The following is a 23,944-nucleotide window of genomic DNA, read 5'->3' as shown; positions in this document are numbered from 1 at the left end:
AGGCGCTGGGGCATGGGGACACGGGGGTGGGGTGGGTTGAGGTGGGGGACAGGCTGTGTTTCTGTCTGGAGAAGAGGGAGGCTGAGGCTTGGTTCCTCTGAAATCTGACACTTTAGGTCCCTGAAACTCTGAGGATGGGTGTTTCCTGGGGAGTTCAAAAGTAGAAGATGGGGCCTCAGTAAAGGGGTACATTCTTCATGACTTCTTGGTCTCATGGTAGCTTAGCCAGGTTTGCTGGGCAGTGGTCTCAGGAGGCCAGGTCACTGCAGGGGAAGGAGTACACAGTTGGCAGCCGGGAGCTTGGGTGTCTTCATTCTTGCTCTGTCTTTCCTCCTCTACCAGGTGACCTTGGGCAAATCATTTGACCTTGCTAGGCCTCCATCTCTGCATCTGTAAAATGGGGATCATTCTTGTCTTCTTGCTTACTTTCACAAGATTGCTCTGAGACTCCAGTACAAGACTATATGAGACAGCATTTTGAAAAAGATGACTAATAGATGCAGATAAAAGGGATTTATATTACGAGGGGCTAACATTGTCGAAAGATAGGTGCTCTGCATGTTATTTCCTTTAATTAATTCAATCCTTAGCACCTTGCAAGGGAAATGAGGTTTTCCCAGAGGCTCAGGGAAAGCACAAGGCCGTAGATCTCCTCATAAGAGGCAAGCTGGGACTCCACCCAGGTCTGAATTCAAGGCTTGTGTCCTTCTGCTACACATGCAGTTACTTTTGGGGATTGCCCCTGTGGCCACCACTTCCATCTGAAATTCCAGAAGCAAAGTATATTTGTTGCCAGCCAGGTTCTGGGAAGCTCACCAACTAGTTCTGGAAACAAACAAGTACAGGACTACTTTGGTGGGAGAGGGAGAGGAGAGGATTCTTTCTGCCTGGTGGCACTGGTGTCACCAGGAAGCTGGATATAGGTAGCTTCCAGGGACGTGTTTGGTTTGGCCATGCCACATGGCTTGTGGGATCTTAGTTCCCCGACCAGTGTCCTCTTGCTGGCCACTTTCTGGCCCTCTGGGACGTGGGCCCTCACTGACAAACTGAGACCTTAATGGGAGACCTGCCGGCAACCCCACGCCGCCCCATCTGTCCAGGTGCACCCCCAGGATGCTGCCTCACTGCTTCACCTTGGCTAGTGGTCAGGTCTGCCTCCTTTTCCTCACAATGTACAGGGCAGAGTCTGTTCTGGGGCAGGCCTCCAATCTTCTGGGAGAGAGGAGCAGGGCAGAGGACAACGAGCAGGGCTGGGTCCTGGCTGACCGCCTGCCTCTGCTCCTGACACTGTCTTGACCACACCCCCTCCCAGGCTGAGTCACTCTAGTGATCCCTGCCCCTCCCCCTCCCTCCCACCACACCTCCTACCCCAGGGGCCATGCATGACTGGTCGGCCTTAGCTGGGCCCGCTGCCTTCCCCCGTTTTCTTTTCCTTCTCTGAATTTGTGGAGTCTTTAGACTTGCTAATGATCCCAGAATCTTAGGCCAGGAAAAGAGCCTATGGCTTTTCTAATTAGTGGTCTCTCTGGCCTGAGTTTCTAGTAATCTGTTAGCTCATCCCGGCCCAGCTTGTACGGTGGTCACCCTGTTGGGCCTCTTACAGCACTGGTGGGGCATGTGGGAGGCTCCAGATAAATGCTCTTTCTGTTGTGTTTTCTAGCAGTGAGTCCGCAGGAGGCGGGGTCAGGGACAGGGACCAGGGCTTCTTTCCTTTTCGTGGGTCCTTGAGGACCAACTGTGAGTGTTCTTAACTCCCCCTCCCAGAAGGGTTCCCAGACTGCTTGGAGATTCCCCACTTCTGCTCATTTACTCACCATGTTTCACATGTGCCACATTCCAGAAATATACAGGTGAATAAAATGTGGACGCTGAAAAAGAAAAGAAACTGCAGAACAGGTTGGAGGGAGCGGGTCAATAGCTATTAATTGTTGAGTGCTTAAATACCAGACCGGGCTAGCCCTTTTAAAATATACTATTTCATTTAACTTTCACAACAATCCAGCAACTTTCCATTTTACAGATGGTAAGGTCACAGGGCTGGTAAATAGTGGAGCTGGATGGGAACTTGAGATTGAGTCTGAATCCCACTGAGCTCCAGGGGCACAGAGGCCTCCTGGGAATTGACGGCTGAGGCAGCCGGTATGGAAGGGAGGGTGGGCAGAGGGCCGGCCGGGGTGTGCAAGGCCGGAGGCCTCGGAGTGCACAGAGTCACGCTATTCCCAGCGCCCAGCCCCTCCTGACCACCTTCCCCCGCTCCCCGCACCCTCCACTTGCCTCTCTGGAGAAGCCCTCCCAGGCAGCATCACCTGGCTATGGCCAGTAAGTTATCCTCGCCGCGGCTCAGAACCTCCCGGGCAAGCGGCCAACTCCAGTTGTCTTGCGCTGATTGATCCATCAAGAAATACCTCGAAGGTACTTCTCGAGTCCTGCCTTACTCTGCCCACGTAGTGTGTGGTGCTCCGAGCTCCAGGCCAGTAACCCAAAGCAGCAGCTTATCCTAAGAATCGTGTGTGTTTCCTCATTGGGTTTTTTTTCTTAGCAGCTGATTTATCTTTTTAATTATGTTAGCTTTAAGCTAATGTTAAAATGAGCTTGCATTAGATAATTTTCACTAATTAACACCAACTTAGTGCAGGGGAAGTCATCCCAGAAGCATGCCGTGGGGCAGGGAAAAGCTGGCCTAGGATCTTAAAAAGAATTGCTCTTCTTACTGCCTGGCAGATCACATATGGTTCTTCACGGCTGAATTAGTTGACCTTGCTCACATGGGTACAGTCTGTTCTCTGGAGAGCCGGCCCAAGTGTCCTTTGTATCACCCCTTCATCCACCTAGTTTGGGGAATGGGTGTCAAGAGTGCCTCATAAGGATGAGGGGTGGACAGGGAGTGAGCCCCGGTGGTGCACAGCAGAGTCGGGAACAGAGCTGGCATAGAGGCCAAGGAGTCTGGGAGGGGAAGTGGCCTGGCTGGCAGAGTTGGGCTCCAGTGGCTGCCAGTGCAGGAGGGAGCCTGGTGTTTAATGATGTCTAATTAGTGGAGCCTGAAACAGTGTAACATGGCCTCAGACAGCTGGGAAGCCTCAGCTGACAAAGCGCAGATGCCCGGCTGGTGGGCTGGGGGCAGCCCGGCCTCGAGGCAGAGAGCAAGACCCCAGTGGTCTTGGCTTCTGTCCTCTCGGTGGGCCAGGGCTCTGGTCTAGACTGCTTCCTCAGCCCCACAAGAGAAGCCCCCTACTGCGGAGGTACTCTTTAGACATTCACTGCGTGTCAGGCCCTGTGCAGGGTGGCATGACAGGTCTCTGCGTGCCCCCCCTCCACCATGTGCTCAGAGAGACACAGGCCCGAGCAGGTGTGCCTTCTGGGAAGGGTACACACTGCCCTGGGGGCTGGGGACCCAGGACGAGAATGAACCTGGGACAGCCTGGGGGAGGGTGAAGCAAGGATCTCAACAGGGAAGGGATGTTCCCATCACCACAGGGAGAAGGTGGTGACAGTGTGAGTTAAGCCACCAGGGTGGGAGTTGCTGGGTGTGTTTGGAGAACGTAGAGGAGTTTATCATCAAGGGAGGGAGTGGGTTGGAAGCACACGGAGGGTCTTTGGCCAGGCTGAACTCAGGCCGAGGGTTTGGGCAGGGAAACGGTACAATTAGGGTTGGGCTACTGGCTCCACCTGCCAAGAGCAGGGGACCGACCCCTAGTCTCCCATCACGCTGACGCTGAGCCCCACCCCCACCCTCCCACTGTGTGCCAGGCACTGTGGAGAGGAAGCACAGCGCCAGATGCTCTCCAGGCGTCACTGCGTCTCTGCATCCTCACAAGAACCATGAGTCAGCCTCACTTTACAGGCAGAGTTCCCAGGGGTCAAGTAACACCCGTGGTCTCACCGCCCCTGTGGGACCCCCGACTCCAAAGTCTGTGCTTCACCCACTGCAGGATGCTCCTGGACTTTGGGGATTCAGCTAAATGACTCTGGTGTCCCAGAGGTAGGAGGCTGCAAGGCGGGTGGGGCAGGGCCAGGCAGCGTCCGTGGGTGTTCCCCGGGCGGTCATGCAGGCCTCCTCTCCTGGGCTTTCCTCTCCTCTCTCACCCCAGGAAGCACAGACAGGAAGCTTAAGGTAAAGCTTTCTTGTCCAGTTGTTCACATCCCACCGGGGCAGAAATTGGATGGGGCCTGTTGCAGCCTTGATGACAAAAGAAAGCCTTTGCGGTGTGCCTGGTGAGTTGTCTCCATCCTCCAGCAGCACCTCTCCGTGCTCAGTGGCAGCCGTGCCAACTGGGTCCTGAGCCCACCTGGAGGTGCTCTCCACTCAGGCTGCAGTTTTCTTTCCTTTCTTTCTTTCTTTTTGCTTTTGGCCGCGCCTCATGGCCCCAACCAGGGGTTGAACCCAGGCCCTCGGCAGTGAAAGCTGAGTCCTAACCACTGGACCACCAGGGAATTCCCAGGGCCGCAGTTTTCTTAGCGGTGCGTTCCGTGCTCGGTGTGCGGGCACTGATGCCCAGCATCACTCGAGGGACAGTGCATTGTACAGACTTACTTACTCTTCCCTTGACTGAGCTGCCCTTCCCCTCAGTTCACGTTTTGACCTTCCTGGAAGTGTAGTGTTGCCTGGGCGTTAATCACCGTGTGCTGGACCTGCTGGACATGGTATCAGGCAAAGGAAAACATCTCTACCTTGACGTCTGGGGCTGGTGGGCAGCTCTGTGCTGCTGTCTCCCTGGGAGCTGCCTCTGAAGTGAGGCCCCTTTGTTCTGGGTTCCATCAGAGGAGAGAAGGGGGTGCCGACGTGGACCCACAGCTCACAGCAGGCCAGGCACTGTGTTCCTTGTGCCGCTGCATTATCTCCTTTAAAACTCAGAACAACCCTGAAGGGACCACCTCCCTGTTTTAAAATGAGGAAATGGAGACTTAGCTTAAATTACTCACTCAAGGCCCCACAACAGTGAGACTTTCTGCTTCCAGAGAGTAGATTCTCTTCCCAACGCTGGCCGTCAAAGTGTGATCCTTCCACCACCTGCATTCAGATCACCTGAGGGGGAGGGTGTCGTTAAAACGCGTTTCCAGGGGCCGCTGAGTCAGACTCTCTGAGGATGGGGCCCTAGTGTCCGCACATTCAGCGGGCACGCCCCGCCCCGCCCCCCACCGGCTGATCCTCTACAGGCTCGAGTTTGACAGCCACTGCCCTGGAGACCTAGATCGCCCGCTGGGGAAATCAGAGAAGGCGATCCACAGCTGGGGATGTGTGAGCCGGGTGCTGGCTGGCCTGCCCAGAACTGGCTCCCCTGGGCTGCCAGACAGATGGACCTTCTGGGAGGCAGCAGCTGACCAGTTTGCCCAGGTGCTGCCCTTCCTACCCCAAGGCACCTTAGGGCTGGAGGTGTGGGCATTTGGCCCCATTCACCTGGTTTGGTGATAGCCCCTCAAAACCGCACAGCTTTTTCATGGGATTTCGTGGGCATGATCTCATCTGAAACCCCCAACGGCCCTAGGAGGCAGGCAGGGCAGGCATGGGAGGTAAAAGTCAGGCCCCAGGCTTACATGGGTAATCAGTGGGCAAGTGGGGACTGGAGTTGCCCATGTGGGCTCCCCTCCCTCCCTCCCTCCCTCCCCAGGAAAAAGTGACCATCTCCAGCACATACCTGCAAGGAGCGTGCCTGGCCTGGGGCCTCTTGCCTTCTCCCCACAGTGGCGCTGAGCGAGACGGGGGTCTTTGTCAGCAGCAGCCACGCCCGCCCCGGTGCCTAAGCTCCACGTCAGCAGAGCTGGGGAAACCAGTGACCGAGAGGGTGGTATCGTCCGGCTCTATGGATGTATCCTGGTTTTGTGTGACCAGAAGTGACCTCAGGTCCTAGCCAGAGTAGATGTCCCCAGAGCCTCCCACGACCACATCATCTGGGGGTGACAGCTCTGGACTAGGGTCAGAAGCCTGGGCTTTATTTAATCCCGCCTCTGCCAAGACCCAGCTGGGTAACTTAACCTTGGGGCTGGGCTCTAGCTGATACATTTCCTCCCAGCTCTGAGGTTCTGCCCATCTGGAATGTCCTTCAGTGCAGGTGCCGAGTGCAGAGATGCAGCCTGTGCCTGCACTGCAGCCTGGCCCAGGGGCTTTGTAGGGCTGACTTGCAGCCCGTGCTCCACTTGCTGGCTTGCATTCCATCACAGGGAGGACGGGTACCCTTTCATAATCTGCACAGAGGCGCTGGCTGTATGTGCTGCTGGCAGCTCTGCTTCCTGGTCTGATGTTCTTGGTGTGGACTTTGACCCCTTGGTAAAGTACTATCCTCAGTAATGGGCTGGCTGCCCCTTCAAGACCTTGGGTGGGTGGAACAGAGGAAGACCAGACCGGGGACTGGCGCTCAGGCCGCAGTCCCAAAAGGCGTCCACTTTCCCTTCTCTGTGCCCTTGAGGAAGAGCTTCAACTCTGCCTTCCAGCAGGATGGTCTAACCGGGAGTCTTGCGCAGCATTCTTTTTTTTTTTTTGTCCCTCCACCAAAATGTCTAGTCATTAATGAAATAAAAGAGTTAACAACAAAGCTAGGTCCACAGCCCGCAAATAAAACAGTAGACGTGAAACACCCTCCATGTAGACATTCATTCTCCAAACATGGAGAACTGACTTCGTGTTGAGATGTCCCCTGAGGGTGGAGATTCTGAGAGAAGTCAGATGGTCCCTGCCATCCGGGAGCCCACAGCCCAGTAAGGGACAGAGCCATTCAGCAGATGTTACAATAAAATGTCAAGGACCTCTGTTATGTACCCGGAACACAACGTGGGCAGGAAGCAGGGAGTGGTGAACAATATTGGGTGGGGAGAAGTTCAGGAAATTCTTACCTGTGTCTTGAAAGATGCGTAGATGTTTCATAGGAGTACAGGAGGGGTAGGAACAGAAGAACTGGAAACTGCCTGGTGTGTGCAGTTGTTCTCAAAAGGGGGTGGGGAGTTGATGCAGTTTTGCCCCCAGGAGATATTTATCGATGTCTACAAACATTTTTCGTTGTCCCCAGTGGGGGTGGCGCTACTGGCATGCTGCTAAGCACCCTGCAATGTACAGGACAGCCCCCCGCAGCAAGGAATACTGTCCCTGGATCCCTGGAAGTCCCACAGTGGAGAAACCCTGAGTTAGGGTAACTGCAGGTCATCCTGCACGGCTGAAAACAAGGGGCAGATGTGAGATGGTCCGAGATGAAGCTGGAGAGGAGGAAAGGGGCCATCATAAGGCCCTTCAATGCCAAGTTAAGGAGTTTGGCTGTGGGACCCACCACTTCATCAGTCTGTTGTTTTGTCAGGGTCACTGCTACGGAGAAGGAATTGGAGCACAGAGATGGAGGAGAGACTAGTTAGGAAACTATTCCAGAAGTTCAGTGAGAAATGAGGGGGGCCCGAGCGGGGGCTACTCTTTGTAGCAGTGCGTGGGCTTCTCATGTCCTGGCTTCTCTTGTAGCGGAGCACGGGCTCTAGCCGCGCGTGCTTCAGTAGTTGCGGCACGTGGGCTCAGTAGTTGTGGCTCGCGGGCTCTAGATCTCAGGCTCAGTAGTTGTGGCGCACGGGCTTAGTTGCTCCGCTGCATGTGGGATCTTCCCGGGCCAGGGCACGAACCCGTGTCCCTTGCATTGGCAGGTTTCACTGCTACGGAGAAGGAATTGGAGCACAGAGATGGAGGAGAGACTAGTTAGGAAACTATTCCAGAAGTTCAGTGAGAAATGAGGGGGGCCCGAGCGGGGGCTACTCTTTGTAGCAGTGCGTGGGCTTCTCATGTCCTGGCTTCTCTTGTAGCGGAGCACGGGCTCTAGCCGCGCGTGCTTCAGTAGTTGCGGCACGTGGGCTCAGTAGTTGTGGCTCGCGGGCTCTAGATCTCAGGCTCAGTAGTTGTGGCGCACGGGCTTAGTTGCTCCGCTGCATGTGGGATCTTCCCGGGCCAGGGCACGAACCCGTGTCCCTTGCATTGGCAGGTGGATTCTTAACCACTGCGCCACCAGGAAAGCCCCTCCTCGGCTGTCTTGAGTGGAGTTCCTGCAGAGTGCATGGGGAAGGTGGAGTCCTTTTCGTTAATTTCGTTAATCTAATGGTAGTTAAGGAGTCCAGGAAGAGAATCTGAAAAGATGGCAGCTTAATTAAAGGTAAGTGACAGATGGAGGGGAATTCAGAGGTTCCCTAACACACCCTGTTGCCCCACCCCACCACTGAGGCTGAACATCAAAGGAGGAGATGGTAAGCTAACCAAACACCTGATGAGAAGTGTTACAACATCAGAACTGCTTTGCCAGAGCCTGCGACAGCTTCTAAAAACTCCTGCCACCTCAAATTAACCTCTCTCCCCAGGTGCCGCACGTCAGTGGGTAACCAGGTAAAGGAGCCTGCCGGGAGGCCAGGGGATGACTTTTCCCTCCTGACGAAATCCGGCTCCCCAGGTTCTGTGCCTTTGATGTCTCTCTTATAAAACCTGATTTTCCATTTATACTGGGAGCCTTGAAGTTAGATTTGGCCCGTAGGATCACGTGGCACATTAAACACCAGAGCGGAGGGAGTGGGGAGCTGGTTTTCCTGGGCCTGATGCCGTGGATCCTAATGTCAAGCAGGGCCTCAGAGACCAAAGCGGAGGGTAATTATCACCACTCCTCCACAACGAGATTGCAGGAGTCAGCGAGCAATTGATTTTTTCCTACTACAGATATTTCACTGCTTAATTGGTAGTGACACAGATGGCTGGCTCTGACCAGGGCGCCGCAGACCAAGCCTCCCGAAAGCAGGGCCCCTGGGGACATCTCTCCCTCTAGTCTGTGATGCTCTCACAGCACATCCTCTGTCGGGTGGGGGTGAGGGCGAGCAGGCTCCCTGCGCTTTCAATTGCAAAACAAAAGCAAGAGTGAATCCAGAAGCGCTTTCCTGAGCCAGTGAAGCCCTCCCCAGCGACATACTGAGAGTCAGCTTTGAGCTGGACACTGTGGAGAGTCTGGAAATAAGCAAACGGTAGACTCTGGCCTCAGGCAGCAGTTGGGAGCTATCAGGAGGCCTCTGAGATGGTGCGAGCTGTGTTCTGCTGGAATGAAGCCTAAAGTGGATTGTTAAAACCCTCCGTGATCCAGCCCCACCCCGTTGTCCTTACGCTACATCTACCCTGAACTGTTCCAGGCCAATTGTTTTTTGTTTGTCTGTTTTGGACCTCAAGTGCAGAGCTGATTGTGAGCCTCAGTTCATGGTCCGCTGCCATCGTCAATCCAGGGAAGGCCCCTCTTATTTTACTCTGTCCTTCCCTCCCGTCCCTTTCTCCTTCCATAGGCAGCCACCCTCCTATATTCAGTGTATGTCCTTGGACATGTCCATATCCTTGAAAAACGTGCAGAGTTATTTTATGTAGTGTGTTTTTATTTACATAAATGGTATTAGGCTATAGATCTCTATCTCTAACATTCATCTTAAAAAGAACTACCCAGGTTCTGCTCATGGAACTCGTTCATTGTTTCTGTCTGCTGCAGAGCACTCTGTCCTGAGCATCCCTCACATTCTCCACATCCATTCTTCTAGAGATGGACATCCAAGTTGCTGCCAACTCCTTGCTATCCCGAAGAAAGCTACAGTGAATGTCTTTGTTCCTGCCCCCTTATAGACCTGTGCAAAGATCCAAGAGGTTCCCTGGGTGTGTGGCCAAGAGTAGCGTTGCTGGCTTCCAGGCATGCACAACCTTAAATCCACGGAGCTCTGCCCCTTGCCCTAAGAAATAGCTGTACCAGTGCTCCCTCCCACCCTCAGTGAATGAGAGTTCCCCTTTCCTCACACGCCAACATTTAGGACTATCCAACTTTCTAGTTTTTAGTTCATGTTATAGTTGTAAAGTGGTGTCTCTCTTATCTCTTTGCTTTTTTAAAATTTATTTTAAATTTTTTATACAATTTTTAAAGGTTACACTTCATGTGCAGTTATTACTGTCTCTTTGCTTTAATTTGAGTCTTTCTGCTTACTAATGAGGTCTGCTTCTCTTTACATACTTATTAGCCACTCAGGTATCTCCTCTAGGAATTGCCTATTCATATCCTTTGCCCATTATTCTAATTAGTTTTCTGTCTTTTTCTTGCTGATGTGCAGGCATCTCTTGTGTATTATTAGTTCCTTTTGGTTGTAGACATTGCAGATATCTTCTCCCTGTCAGTTATCTTTGTCTGTTGACATCTTTCTTTGAACAGAAAATCCCTAATTTGCCAAATGCCTCATTTAAAATTTTATTTGTCTTAACGATTCATGCTTTTGGAATCTTAAGAAATCCTATCTTACCTATGCCATGAAGATATTTTCCTATATTTCATGAATTCCTTTATTAGTTGTATCTTCTGCATTTAGGTGTACAGCCTACCTGAAATTCACCTATATGGTGTGAGGTAGGGATCCATTTAATTTTTCTCCATTTAGTATGCCAATTGTCCCAATAGCATCTACTAAACAGCATTGTTTCTCCACTGAGTTGTGATTCTGCCTTAAAGTTAAGACTTTAAGTTAAAGTTTTATGTATGTGTGTAGGTACCTATATATTTCTGGTCTCTCTATTCTGTCCCATGGTCTATTTGTCAGTTCCTTCCTATCTCAGTATCGCAATTCTTATTAATTTGGCTCTGCAGTATGTCTTACTGTCTAGTAGGACAAGTGTCCCCTTTTAGCTTTTCTTTTTCAAAATTGACTTAGCTATTTGAATCTTCATTCTTCCTCACATCTTAGAAATATTTGAACTCCTCAAAAAATTTTACTGACCATTCATTGGAATTGCATGGGATTTTATTAATACGAGGAGAACTGGATTTTTAAAACATTAAATCATGTTATCCATGAACACAATTTATCTTTTCATTTATTCAAATATTTGTAACTGTCCTTTAATAGAGTTTTCTAAATTTCTCCATAAAGGTATTAATTCCTAAATACTATGTGCTTAAGTTGCAATTTTGAACGGACCTTATTTTCTTTTCTTTTTTAAATTGGTTATTGCTGTAGTAGAAGAATGCTATTGGTTTTTGTAAGTTTTTCTTGTATCTGGCAATCTTGCCAAATTCTCCTATTACTTCTGATAGTTTTTCTCTGCATTCTTCTGTTTTTTGTTTTTTTTTTAAATATCATCCTTAAATACTGGTAGTTTTGTCTCTTCTAATCCTTCTGTCTCATTTCTTTTTCTTGTCATGTTGCATTGGTCAGGACCGCCAATACTTTGTTGAACAGCAGTGGTGATAAATGAATATTCTTGACTTGCTTAAGACTTAAAGGGAATGCAACTTTAAGTATGTTTCATGAGGGTTTTTAGTAGATAGCCTTTATGACATTAAGGAAGGTCCCATCTATTCCTAGTTTTTTGAGAGTTTTAATCACAAATAGTGTTATCAAATACTTTTTTAAAACTTATCAAGATAATATATGATTTTCCCTCTTTGGCACTATAAATGTTATAAATTGATATGTTTCTGATGTTGAATAATCCTTTCATTTTTAGGATAACCTTACTTGATTATGCTGTATTATATTTAATTTACTTTTTAAAAAACTGAACTATAGTTGATATGTTTAATTCACTTTTTTTTTTTTTTTGCGGTACGCGGGCCTCTCACCGTTGTGGCCTCTCCCGTTGCGGAGCACAGGCTCCGGACACGCAGGCTCAGTGGCCATGGCTCAGGGGCCTAGCCGCTCCGCGGCATGTGAGATCCTCCCGGACCAGGGCACGAACCCGTGTCCCCTGCATCGGCAGGCGGACTCTCAACCACTGCACCACTAGCGAAGCCCTGTTTAATTCACTTTTAATGACTTATCCATGTCAATTTCCTTTTCAAAGTCATCAATGTGTAAATATTCCTAGTCTTTTTACCATTTCTTAAATAGTAAGAATATCTTAAAAAGTAAATATATCTGTAGTTATTTCTCTTTCTTCATTCAGTATTTTATTTGCATCTCCTCTGTTTTTGTCAGTCATGCCTGTCCTCAGTTTCTTTGCTTGTGCTGTTTTCTTTGCCTGAAATGTTCACCTCCTAGGCCCCTGGTAGCCCATGTGGCACCTGTGCGCAGATTAGGAAAAGGCATCTCTTCCTCAGGCAGGCACAGCTCCCACTCACCCGCATCAGCCCAGTGCCTGTGTGCAGTGCACAACCTGCATACCCATGCATGGCAGCCCTGCCCACTTCCCTGCTCGATTTTATTCCCTGCTCATTTCTCATGGCACCCAAGGCTGCCCATTCTTCAGGTTTCAGCTTCCTCAGTGAAACCTTTCCTGTTCTCCCCTGGCTGAAAGTAATCTTTCAATCTTCCCCCTCCCTAAGTCCCTCCTTCTCTTCCTACCACCCCTCCTTAGAACTCACATCACACATCATTTGTGCATCTCTTAAGGCATTTATCTCGTTTTACCTTATATCTTATTATTTTGTGCGAATGTCTTATGATTCCAACTGGATTAACCCCTTGAAGTTAGGGACTATAGTTTGTTTGTCCTTAGATCCTCCCTCTGCCTGTGGGGCTTTGTAAATGTTACTTGTATGAATGATTGGGTATTAAATGTAGGAGGTAAGAAGGGCCTTATGTGATACTGTGTAAATGGTGTTGGGGGGTGGTCTTTAGAGGCAGAGGTAATGGCAGAGCCCACGTGAAGGTGACGGTGATTGTGATGATGATGATGGTGATGGAGGATACACTTGTTGAGCTTAACATGTGCCGGCACTGTGCTAAACGCTTTCACAGTTTGCTTCTCTAAGCCTTCTCAACAACCCTTTGAGACAGGTGCTACTATGAGCTCGATTTTGCTGCCAAGGAAGCTGGGGCACTGATGAGTCAGCAGTGGAGTTAGTGAACCAGGCCTGGTCTGCCTGGCTTCAGCGTTCGGGCTTTCAGTTACAACGACAAGCAGACTCCTTCGACCATACAATGGTTACCATTTATTGAAGACTTACCTACATGTCAGGCATTGTTGATGCTTACAGATGTTATTTCTAATCCTGATGCCAAATGTATCAAGTACAGAGTATCCCCACTTTGCAGATGAGGAAACAGAGGCTCATCAAAGTTAAGGGATTTGCCTAAGGTTACATAAATAGAAAGTGGTTATAATCAGATCTCTCTCACCCCAAAGCACATACTTTCCTCTGCATCATGGGCACAGTGCTTGGGGCCAACAAGAACACCCTGCCTCTGGAGCTGAAGGCTTGTATAGGAAAGTGGAGGAGGCTGAGGTCAGAAAGGCAAATCTGCCTCAGGCTGCGGAAGGCCTCGCCTTCCAGGATGGATAATCAAGGCTGGCTTTTGGAAATCAAGGGTCCTAGGCAGGGACCTTGATTTGAGGATGAAGTGGGATGGTCTGGACACCTGGAGGCCAAGGGAGCCCGAGCTAACTGGAGCTCTGCCCGAATCTGTGCTCAGGGAAGCACAGGGCTTTGCACAGCTGCAGGGAGATCAAAGCACCCAGGTCTGCAAAGAAAGTAGTATCTGAGCAGATCTGCAGCTTGTGGAAATGGTCCATTTCATGCCTCTCAGTGACTGCAGCTCCTTGAACCTGCTTATTTCCCGAAGGCACCAGAACCAACTTTCCTCAGCCTCCTAGATCTCCACTGACGTGGCTTCTGAAGAGCTGCTGGAAAATCCCCAGGGTGGGTGGTGGGAATTTGCCAAGGATGAAGTACAAGCAGCATGGCCTGCACCGTCTGCACCATCTTCATTTCCCAGAGCAGGGAGCCCATCTCCCGCTCACATGTGCTCAGAGGTGGGTGGGGATGTGCAAAACCCAGGAGTGGTGCAGATGGCATTTTTGACTCTTGGCCAGCACTTACCCCAGCCCAGCTGGTCCTCTGCGGGCCGCAGTGTGACTCTGTATGTGTGTAGTCACCACGTGCCTCACTAGTGCCCTTCCCTGTCCAGGTCATTGCTGTGGTCATGGACCTCTTCACTGATGGTGAGATCTTCCAAGACATTGTGGATGCTGCCTCCAAGCGCCGCGTGCCAGTGTACATCATCCTGGACGAGGCGGGCGTGAAGTATTTCCTGGAGATGTGTCAGGGCCTGGAGCTCACTGACTTCCGTATTCGGGTAAGTTGTATCACTGGGACTGGGGGTGGGAGGGGGGAAGGAAGTGGGATGGAGACTGCCTCTGCCCCTCCCTCTGCCTGCTCCCCAGTTCAGGGGCCCAGGTGAACAGCACTCTCAACCCCTTTCCTTCTGTCTAAAACCTTGCCTCATGAACTGATAACCCTAACTGCACGACTGGCTTACATTTTATCCCAAGGCTGCTGAGGCTAAGGAGGCAGCTCCAGCCTAGTCCCGGGCGCTCAGCCCGCAGAGTCACTGTCAGGGTTGAAGGCAGGGCTGTGTTTCTCTTCTGAAGAGCTTTGAGAGCAGACTGGGGCCACCCTGGGCCCGTCTGAGCCCAAGGCCAGATTTGCTGACTTCCTCAGGCCATAGGAAGCAGAGTCAGGGTCCCGTGGACAAGAGGATTCATCCTCCACCCATGCAGAGACTCAGCTTAGAGCCTCGAGGGCCCCAACCTGAGTGACAGTGCCTTTCTCCTCTTCTCAACAGAACATCCGTGTCCGCTCTGTGACAGGTGTTGGCTTTTACATGCCCATGGGGAAGATCAAGGGGACCCTGTCATCCAAGTTCCTAATGGTAGATGGTGATAAAGTAGCCACTGGATCCTACAGGTGAGTTGGGCCAGGTCAGAGAAGGACCTGGGAGGCCTTTGTTCGTGGTCAGAAGTGTTCATGTTCAGAAAGATGCTGGACTGGAGCCTCCACAATCATGAGTTTAAGAGCTCTTGTCTATTCTGACAGCAAAGAATAGCCTCCTGGCCAGTCCCTTCCTTCAAACTTTCTGGCTAATGGATTATTCAAGAAAGAGTGTCAACTTTTGTTGAGCATTAAGCACTGCCTGCCTTGCATGGTCCACAACAACTGGTTGCCTTTTGAGGCTGGAAGAGACCCGGGCACATGAAACAATTAATAAATGGCGTCAGTCCTCTTATCTGGTTGAAGTATGGGGTTTTGCAGATGCTAGGTGCTCTAAAAATTCAGAGGAGAACTATTAAGGAATGGAATACTATTAACAGTAGTGGCAGCTATAGGTACTACTCATTAAATGTATGTTTGTGCCAGGTACTGAGCGAAACCTTTTATATTCGTTATTGGACTTTGAGCCTCACAGCAACTCTGTGGCTACACCTTACAAGCCCCATTTGACAAGGCACGCAGGGCAGAAAGCAGGTTTGAATCCAGACCTGACTTCTCTTGCCCTTGCCCTGCACCCACTGCCTGCTTTCTGCGTTTGAGGCCAAGACCTGGACCAAGGGAGGATTTGGGTCTGTGGAAGAAGAGCACCCCAGCACGAAGGCAGCAAGGCGTCCAGCCTCAGTGGTGGAGCAGGTCGGGCTGGGCAGCAGGGTTTGAGATGGGCTCACCGAGGGGCGGCTGGCAGGGCGAGGCTGCAGGTCCGGGCACATGTATGTTGCTTTTCTGTCCCCATGTTCCCAGATTCACCTGGAGTTCCTCCCATGTGGACAGGAACCTTCTCCTCCTCCTGACAGGGCAGAACGTGGAGCCCTTCGACGTGGAGTTCCGGGAGCTGTACGCCATCTCCGAGGAGGTGGACTTGTACCAGCAGCTGGGCCTGGCAGGAGGTGCTGGCAGGCTGGGCCTCAACTACTCCTCCACTGTGGCTCGCAAGCTTATCAACCCCAAGTACACCCTGGTGACGGGCAGCCACCACCCACCGGGGGAGATGATGCGCTGGGCTGCCCGGCAGCAGCAGGAGGCCAGCCGCAATGCAGAGGGGCAGGAGGAGGGCAGCAAGGGCGACGAGTCAGCACGGCGCCTGGAGAGTTTCCTGCATGACCTGGTCACGCTGGAGCAGGTGCTGCCCCCCGTGGAGCCCATTCTCTCGGGAGAGCTGAGTCGGAATGGCAGGGTGTTCTCCCACCTGCGTGTGGACCTGAAGCCCAGACCCCGGGAGGCCCTTGCCCAAAATGGCAGAGGAGAAGCTGCCAATGGGGAGGCCACCGCGGCCAAGGAGGGCAGGCGCTTCAGCAGCAGGTTCTTCAGCCGGTGGTCCAAGAGGCCCGCAGCACCCAAGAGCACGGCCAGCGCCCCCTCCCCCGAGGCCCTGGCCGAAGCGGAGTTTATGGCGGGGAAGAGGCCCAACCAGGGCTCCAGTGGCGACGACGTCTCAGGTGAGCCCCTCCCACTGGGCCCAGGGCTCCTCAGGCCTCTGGCCCTGGTCCAGGAGCACTGTTGATTCTGCAAGAAGGCCGCCTCCCGGCAGGGAGAGCACATCAGCTCTGGGCCCTGTGGTCCTCAATTCCCATCCTGCTCTGGCCTTTGCCTGCGTGTGGCCTGGGGCCAGCCACTGCAGGCCGGAGTTTCAGTTTCCTCTTCTCTAAAAGGGGAAAGGGATGCCTGCCTCGCCCAGCTGTTCTGAGGATATGAAGTGCTCAGAACAGTGCTGGGCACGGAGTAGTCTGAGACTAGGGCTCTGACTCTAGGGCTTGTTCCAGCAAACCTTGTTCCTTGCTGGATCCGTTGCCGTCAGGATCTGACCTGGTCAAACATACCGCACCAATGCCCTGACCCACTTTTCCTTGTTTCTGTTGTAAGTAGTTTGACACGGCTCCTCCCTGTGTTTATTTGATCAGTGGTATTTGCCAGGCTGTTTACTTCTGGGAGAGATTGTTCCTGGTGGTGGCATCTTTCTGGCTGTCTCTGCCTTTCTCTCTTTCTCTGGAACAGTCTCCAGAGTGGCCTTTTCTGGCTGGTGGTGACAGCCAGGGCCACTGCTGGCACCTTTTCTCATGTCGGCATTGCTGAGTCAAAGGGGTTTCCATGTTGGGGTTTCTCCCTCCATGGCTGTGGGGCTTTGCAGCGGTGAGGCTGGGCTCCCTGGCTGGCCAGGTAGGTAATGGCAGGGACTTACCTTGGGCAGCCTGAGTGCTCCCAGAATTCCTGTGTCCCTCAAGGCCCTAGCTTTGACCTGACATTGGCTGGAGTGCAAGTCTTCCCAAACACTGATGCCCCAGCCCTGCTAGAGAGCCTGACGCACTCAGTCTGTGCCTTAAAGTTAGGGCAGGCCTGGAGTCTCCGGGAGTTTGGGCACAGCAGCAGTGCCAGGGCTACAGCTGCATTTGGCCAGGAAGCATTTACTGAGCGCCTCCATGTGCCGGGTCCTTCACTAGGTGCTCTCTCTCTCTCACTTGGCCCTCACAGGAACCACGGAGGTGGCAGATGGAAGCTCAGGGAGGTGAATTAAGTGGTCCCAGGGCACAGTAAGTGATAGTGGGGCCGGGACGCAAACCGAGGCCAGGGCCCGTGTCCTGTCAGGGAGGGGTAGCTGGGCCCGGCCCATCCCCCTGGGCTCCCCGGCTCCCCCAGCACCGGATGCTTCTGCTGCCCTGCACCTCTTGTTTGGAAGAAGGGTTGCCATGGTGAACACCTGGCAGGGAAGAGAGGGGGAGGGGCGAGCCCAACCACAAAAGGGGCTCTTTCCCACGTCCTGACTGGAGGTGAAGTAGAAGCTTTCTCTTCCTTCAGCCCCTCACCCTGAGGTGCTGTTTCCATAGAAACAAAAGGCCATTGTCTTATCCCTTCCTGCCTCCTTTGGTGAGTCTCAGCATCAGATTCCCCTGCTTGGATGACTTGAACAGGTCACTGACACTTCCGCTGCTCCCTGAGTGTTTGCGTGGGGTGCCAGGAGCCAGCCAAACAGCCAGGGACAGTGCCCTGTACCAGCTCGTCTCCTGAGTGCCTGGCACCCAGAGAGAGAGAGTCAGAGACACAGAGAGAGAAGGGCAAGTGCAAGAGTGCAGCGGCACGCACGAGGGATGGCCCTCAAGGTCACCCTATTCCTGCTCCATCATAAGGAAACACACAGCGTGGCCTCGTCCAGCACAGCCTCTGTGTACCTGGATGGGCATCCAGCCCTGAGGGCCTGGAATTCAAGTCCCTTAAGAGACCTTTCCTCTCCCTTCTGCTTTCTTCCCTCGAAGGCAGGGCAAGAAGCAGAGACCCCCCTCCCCAACGCCCCTTTTTGTGGCCTCCAGCCTCCCGCACATTTGACTGGCTTAGTGCGTCCTCTCGGGCAGCAGCTTATCAGCAGGACTCTGTGTGCCAGAGGCTCATGTTCCTGGCAGCATGGGGGTCCCCAAGGTTGGAACTAGCAATCCTAGTACACTGGGAACTGTCATCTGGGAGGAAATCACTTTAGCTATTCCCTTAGGGCCCCATCCAGGGAAAGGATCCCTGTCCTACAGTGAATCCTACAGGGATCGTTCAGAACATCATCAGAACAGCCATCGGATGGATCTCAGCTCCCAGTACCTTGCTCCCCACACCTTGGACACGTCCTTTCACCTCCCCGGGGCTGTTTCCTGGTTGAGAAGAGGAGGGGTTGATCCAGGACGGGTTCAAGAGGCCCCTTTGAGCTCTGATTCTGACTGTCCTTTCTGTCCCTGCTGCCCTCTTGTCAAGGGAGAACCCAGGCCGATGACAGGGCGGGTAAAAGAGAAAAATAGTAAAGCTAAGAGCTGACAGCCTGTACAATTACTTGATAAGAAGTATATAGTTGTCAAACAGCATGCAAATTTTTGCAAACCCAAGTGTGGCCCTTGGGAGAACCTTCAGAAATCCCTTCCTTTGGGTCTGGCAGTCCAGCCGTGGGCGGCCAGGTGGTTTGAAGGCTCACAGCCCCCCCTACTGGTGGAAGCCAAGCACCCTCTCCTTCTGGTTTTTCTCTCAGCGAAGTCCTTGCTCCTGCAATTGGCCCCTTTCCTGAGCCGGCCACCTGTGCCCATCCAGGAGCTCGGGACTCTGGGGCAGAGATCCAGCCTCAGGGACCTTGTCAAAAGAGTGACGAGTCTGTCCCGCTCGGCTGGGCTCAGGAATCTGCATTTTAAATGAGCACCCCGAGCGTTTTCCCACATGGGGGTCCTCAGAGCAGCAGATTAGGTGACAGGGCTCTGCCCTCGGGGGCTGCCAGTTTGGGGGAGGGGGTTCCAGGTGATGTCCTGAAACCCCTCCTGGTTCCCCTGGGGAAATCCCTGGGACAAGGCCAACACTCTCGTGCACGGTAAGAGGAGGAAGAAAGGCACAGACTTTGGCTGAGCACCTGGCGTGTGCTGGGTAGACACGGTGCTAAATGCTCTCACCCAGAACCCACAGCCACCCTGCCTGATGACGTTGTTTCAAGACGAGACCCCAGAGGTGCAGAGAGGCGAGGCCCTGTGCCCACGGTCATGAGTGAGAAAAGGGCGGTGGGCTCTCCTGCCTCCCAGGGCCTGCCAGAGCGTTATGGCCATCTCTGGAAGGTTAGGGTTGACACCAGCTACCTACGTCTTTAAAGGCTGTTTGGAAGGGCCAGAGGCCTGAGTACCTGACTGGCCCCCCGCCCCCGGTACGGAGGAAGAGGAGAGTGCCTCTGGGTCACCACCTTCCGAGGGCCCCTGAGCCCACGCTTCTGTCCCCAGAGTTCTCTGAGGTGACTGCAGCCACAGTTGCCTTGCCAGAACTCTCCCAGGTTCCCCTGAGTGGTGCGTGGATGGGCCACCCTGGCTGGCAGTGTGGTCTGGCTCCTAGCGCTGTGATCGCTGGCTCCTGGATTTGGGAACTTCAGATTTGCCTGTGTCATCCCTGGGGTGGAGGTCTCAGATCTCTCTCGTGGAAGGCTGGGCCCCTGCCTGGGATGGGAGGCTGGGGAGGTGCTGCTGGGGTTCAGAGCTCCATAAGGGACCTGTGGGCCTTCAGCTCCAGGGTGAGCCTACTCAGCAGCTGTCTTGCCAAGATGGAGTTCCAGAACTCAGTGTCGCTCCTCAGGTCAGACCCCAGCTGATGTTCTCAGGCCGTGCTCTGATTCCATGAACCTGAGCACTGTTACCAGCCAAGGTCTCGGTCACATGGCACAGAAGAGGGGAGCTGAGTGGGCATCCTTCGAGGAGCTGATCCCACTGGGCTCCAGAGAAGAGGCAGGCGTCCTTAGTCCCGTTGGCAGATGTCAAAATCCCCTGCCCTGCTGGTCTCTCGGGCCTGGCTGGGGCTTCCATCACCATCTAGGTGAGTGAGGGCACGTACGTCACCCAGTCACCACCCACTGAGGCCACTGCAGTTGCTCTTGTTATTAGATTGGTATGAACCCTTACGTAGCTTGCTGCTGCCTGATCGTTCATTGTTTTCAGCACATGTCTATCTGCGGTGTCTGCTCTGTGCCGGGCACTGTCCTAAATTCCTGGTGTAGCAGTGGACAGAGTGATCTTGCCCCTGCTCTTATGTACTGGCAGGGGGACAGGGACGGCAAGGACCTTCTCCTGAAGAGTGATCAGGGAAGGCCTCTCTGACAAAGGGGCATTTGAGCAGAGACTTGAATGATGGGAAGCAGAGAACCATGTGGACATCCAGGGGAAGAATCTTCCAGAAAAGGGGAATGTGAGGTCCTGAAGCCTATAGGGAGGTAGAGCTCACTGTCCTTGTGAGCCGTCTACACCACTGTCCCCTCTCCTGCCTGCCGAGCCGGACCGGCCAGGTCCTGACCGTCGGACTGGGGCCCGATGCTCCAGGCCTTCCTTGAGGCCGCCTCTCCTCCACTTCCCGCCCCCATGTCCAGTCTCACTTCTTCCTTTGAAGTTTGACTTTCTCTCATGAGCCTCCTTTGGGCCGCCCGTGCCACATACACTTTGTAAAAAGTAGAAATGTGGGGCTGTTGATAGATTCTCCTCCACTCATCTGAGCAGGTGTGATTGGCCACAGCGTGTGCTGCAGGCGGCAGCGGGCTCCGGTCTGTGCGCCGCGGAAGGGGTGGGCTTGAGGGCTTGGTCCTCAGCCTGGCCTCCCGTCAGAGGCGTGGAGGTGAATTCTGAGCGAGAGGCCCGTGTCCAGGCTCGCATCCAGCCTCGGAGAGTGGGTGGGAGTGTGGGGAGCTGGCCACAAACCTGCTCTGCCCCGGCTGCCCCCAGCCCACGTGGCCACTCCTCCCTGGCCTCTGGAGCCCAGAGGACTTTTCTCACCTGCCTCCAAAATTCTGCTGCCTCTGGGGAGAAACTCGGCATCTGCTCAGTAGGCCAAGCAAGTACAGCAAGCCGCTGAGGACAGGAAGTGGGGATGGACGTGTCCTGCGGCAGCCGGGGGACTGCGGCACGGGAAGGGCAGCGGAGGCAGCCTCAGCACCCGAGGAGGCTGGAGGCTGACCCGGCTCCGGGCCCTTGGAGCCACAGGGAGGTGGGCATCACCGTCTGGCTCCCTTCCCACCTCATCGATGCTCTAGCTGCTCTCAGAACGGCCTCCAGGGAGGCTCAGCTGGACCCGCAGCAAGTCCCGAGGCCTGGGTCCCACTGGCCGGGCAGGGAAGGGCCCTACTCAGGCCTGTTCAGCGTCTCTCTTGCTAATGGCCCGGGAGAGGAGGCCAACACCACCTCCGTGAAATTCACAGCTGAGGTGATACGGGAAGGTGGTGTGAGTGCCGGGAGATGACCCTGGCCCTGGCGGTGTGGAGAGGAACCGGCAGGAAAGAGGTCAGCGGCCGCCCAGGAGGCGGCGGCCAGCGCCCCAGGAGGACTCCCCGCAGCAGACGCGAGGCGCTGGCCTGAGGGCAGGAACACAGCCGGCCTCTGCTTGGGGTGTAAAGGCAGTGGACACGGATGGAAGGGGCCTGGGAAGAGGAGAGCTGTGCCTCTCCACCTCTTTCTTCTCGGTGAAGGGTGTGCCCCGCGCCCCTAAGCCTGGGGTCCGCGCCACCATGCCTGGCTCCCTCGAGGTCAGCCTAGTGGCCCCTCCTGAGGCACCGCTTTGCCCCTTCCACGTCGGCGGCCTGAGTGGTGGGAAGAGCTGAGATGGGGCTCGGCAGAGCAGGCAGTGGCGCAGGCGCTGCCCGGCTCTGGGGGCTACTGTCCCCGCTGTCCCCCACTGTCAGGTCGGGCCGAGGATGCCCCCTTGCGGCAGGGCCACGCTGAGGGTCACTGACAGTGACTGCGGTCGCGCTTGTGAGCTGTGACGCAGCATAGGGTATTAGTAACTGGTGAATCGCCCCTCTGAGGTCAGAAGATGGCAGATCCCTGATGCCCCAACCAGTGGTGGTCTTGCTGAGGCTGTCAGGACAGGGAGAATCTTTCCTTTTGCTCTTCTGAGGACCTACTGACCTGGTTTCAGCAGCTTGGGAGGGAGACAGTGACCCAACCACCCAAATTTGCAGTGTGGGTGGTGCATAGTAGAGGGGCTGGAGGCCAGCCCAGGGAGCACTTTACCTACATCCTCCCCCACCTGTGTCCCTTGTCTCTGCAGGTAAAACAAGTTCCAGTCCTGCCAAGGCCAGCAATTGTGTGATTTTGTGAGCTGCGGGCCAGCTGTTGGCAGGACCTGTGGATGCCCCCATCCTGTCCTGTGGAGACACAGGTCAAACCCTGCACCGATTTGCACATCAGACGCCTAGTGGCCTCCTGCCCCAGCAGCCTCCATCCTGGCCTCAGGGACCCTGTATCCCAGATGTGAGGGTCTGCAGCATCTTAAGACAATCACACGCCTCCACAAGACTGTCGTGGCCGGGCAGGGGGTCACCCTTTGTTTACATGAAGTGGAAGCTTGACTAGCGTCTGCTCTCCTTTATGCCCAGCCCCCTCCCTCCACTGGGCCAGCCTTGCCCTGCAGGCCCCCAGATGGGGTGAGTCCATGTCTTTCTACCTTAATGTGATGGGGTCTCCGGGGCAGCCCCAGCCCCCTGGCTTCTCCTTTCCTGGGCTTCCTGGTGCTGCTGGTCCCCCAAGAGGTTTGGGGGAACAGAAGGGATGAGGACAGGGCTCTGAGCCCGGGATCCAGTCTCGCTTGAGCTTCTGAACTCAAGGTGGAAGATGCAGCGAGGACGGCTGGGGGCTGGCTGCTGTGGCCTTCCTGGCCTGTCCCTCAGGCTCCTGCAGTAGACTCTGAATGCAGTAAGGGCAGAATTTGACCCTGCCATTTTGAGAGCCCTTGTGCTGAGGTCTCCTTTCCCTCCCCCAGCAGCATCCTGGCAGGCTCTGCCCTGGGTGGTCCGGGCCTCCTTGGCTATCGCCTGCTGCAAGCCCATCTGGCAGTTCTGCTCACGCCTTTACCTGAGGCGACTCCCTCCCGTTTTTTGCCTTGAGTTGCAGCCCAAAGTAGGGAGAGAGCGAGCCTGGCTGATGTTCTGGTGGTGCTGGAGGCTGGGCCCTGTCAGCAGGAGCGTTTGCCCTCCTCCCACCCCAGAGATGGCCCTCAAGCCCTTCACCAGCCAGGACTTATGTGCCTTCTCTAGTTATATGTCAGCCAAAGACCAGCCTTGGCCTTCTGCCAAAGTCAGACTGTCTTGAGGAGCCTCAGCCTCCCTGGCTTCTTAGGGACCTGGCCTAATTGCCATGACGCCAGGCCAGGAAGACCAGCTGAAAATCGCACACCACCCCCTCTTCACGCATGTGACTGAGAGGACCTGCGGAGAGAGTTCTTGAGTGGACGGCCGGGAAACTGCCAAACCGCAGGCTCTGTGGCCGGCCGGGGGCCGGAGGCCTGGAGAGCCGGGGTGGCTGGCCTTGCTTCCGGCCGGGGGCTGGAGGCCTGGAGAGCCGGGGGCTGCAGGACCTGAGAAAGCACCACGCTCAGCCTCCTGCTTCTGAGCCACACTCTCTCGTCCTCACATCTTTCCTTCTGCAAAACCCTGGGGCACCAGCAGCACCTTGGGGCGGGGCCCCGGCGCCTGCGAGCGCCTGACGGGAGAGGGAGCAAGGGGACCGGCGAGCACCCTGAGAGGAGCCTGGCCTCCCCGCTGGGTGGTGGGAGGGGCAGGGGAAGGAAGGGTGAACCTGGTTCTTGGGGGGTGAGGGACCCTGACCCACCTCCATGAGCGTCTGTGAGGATTAAACCCTTGCTGGGAAGTGCTTCCTTATGTACCAAGGCCTGGCGATATGGCCCTGCTTGTTCTGGAGAGGAAGGGAGAGGGAGGTGGAAAACGAGGGGCAGGGGTTACACCTCAG

The 23,944-nt window shown here is 54.2% G+C and overlaps 1 protein-coding gene across 1 annotated transcript in view; it reads left to right on the top strand.

The window, feature by feature from the left end:
* Window positions 1-23,703, top strand: part of SACK1F (scaffolding CK1 anchoring protein F) — a 28,256-nt gene extending 4,553 nt beyond the window's left edge. Inside the window, exons 2-5 of the mRNA XM_024737555.1 lie at window positions 13,864-14,031; window positions 14,521-14,642; window positions 15,468-16,162; window positions 22,248-23,703. Of these exons, the coding sequence (XP_024593323.1) occupies window positions 13,864-14,031; window positions 14,521-14,642; window positions 15,468-16,162; window positions 22,248-22,297 (1,035 nt within the window). The 3' untranslated portion in view covers window positions 22,298-23,703. The remainder of the gene's footprint in view (window positions 1-13,863; window positions 14,032-14,520; window positions 14,643-15,467; window positions 16,163-22,247) is intronic.
* Window positions 23,704-23,944: the final 241 nt, after the last annotated feature.

Source organism: Neophocaena asiaeorientalis, unplaced genomic scaffold (genome assembly GCF_003031525.2).
Source record: "Neophocaena asiaeorientalis asiaeorientalis breed wild unplaced genomic scaffold, Neophocaena_asiaeorientalis_V1.1 scaffold242, whole genome shotgun sequence".
NCBI lineage: Eukaryota > Metazoa > Chordata > Mammalia > Artiodactyla > Phocoenidae > Neophocaena > Neophocaena asiaeorientalis.
Note: the sequence above shows the minus strand (reverse complement) of the source record. Positions and strands in the feature narration are given on the sequence as shown.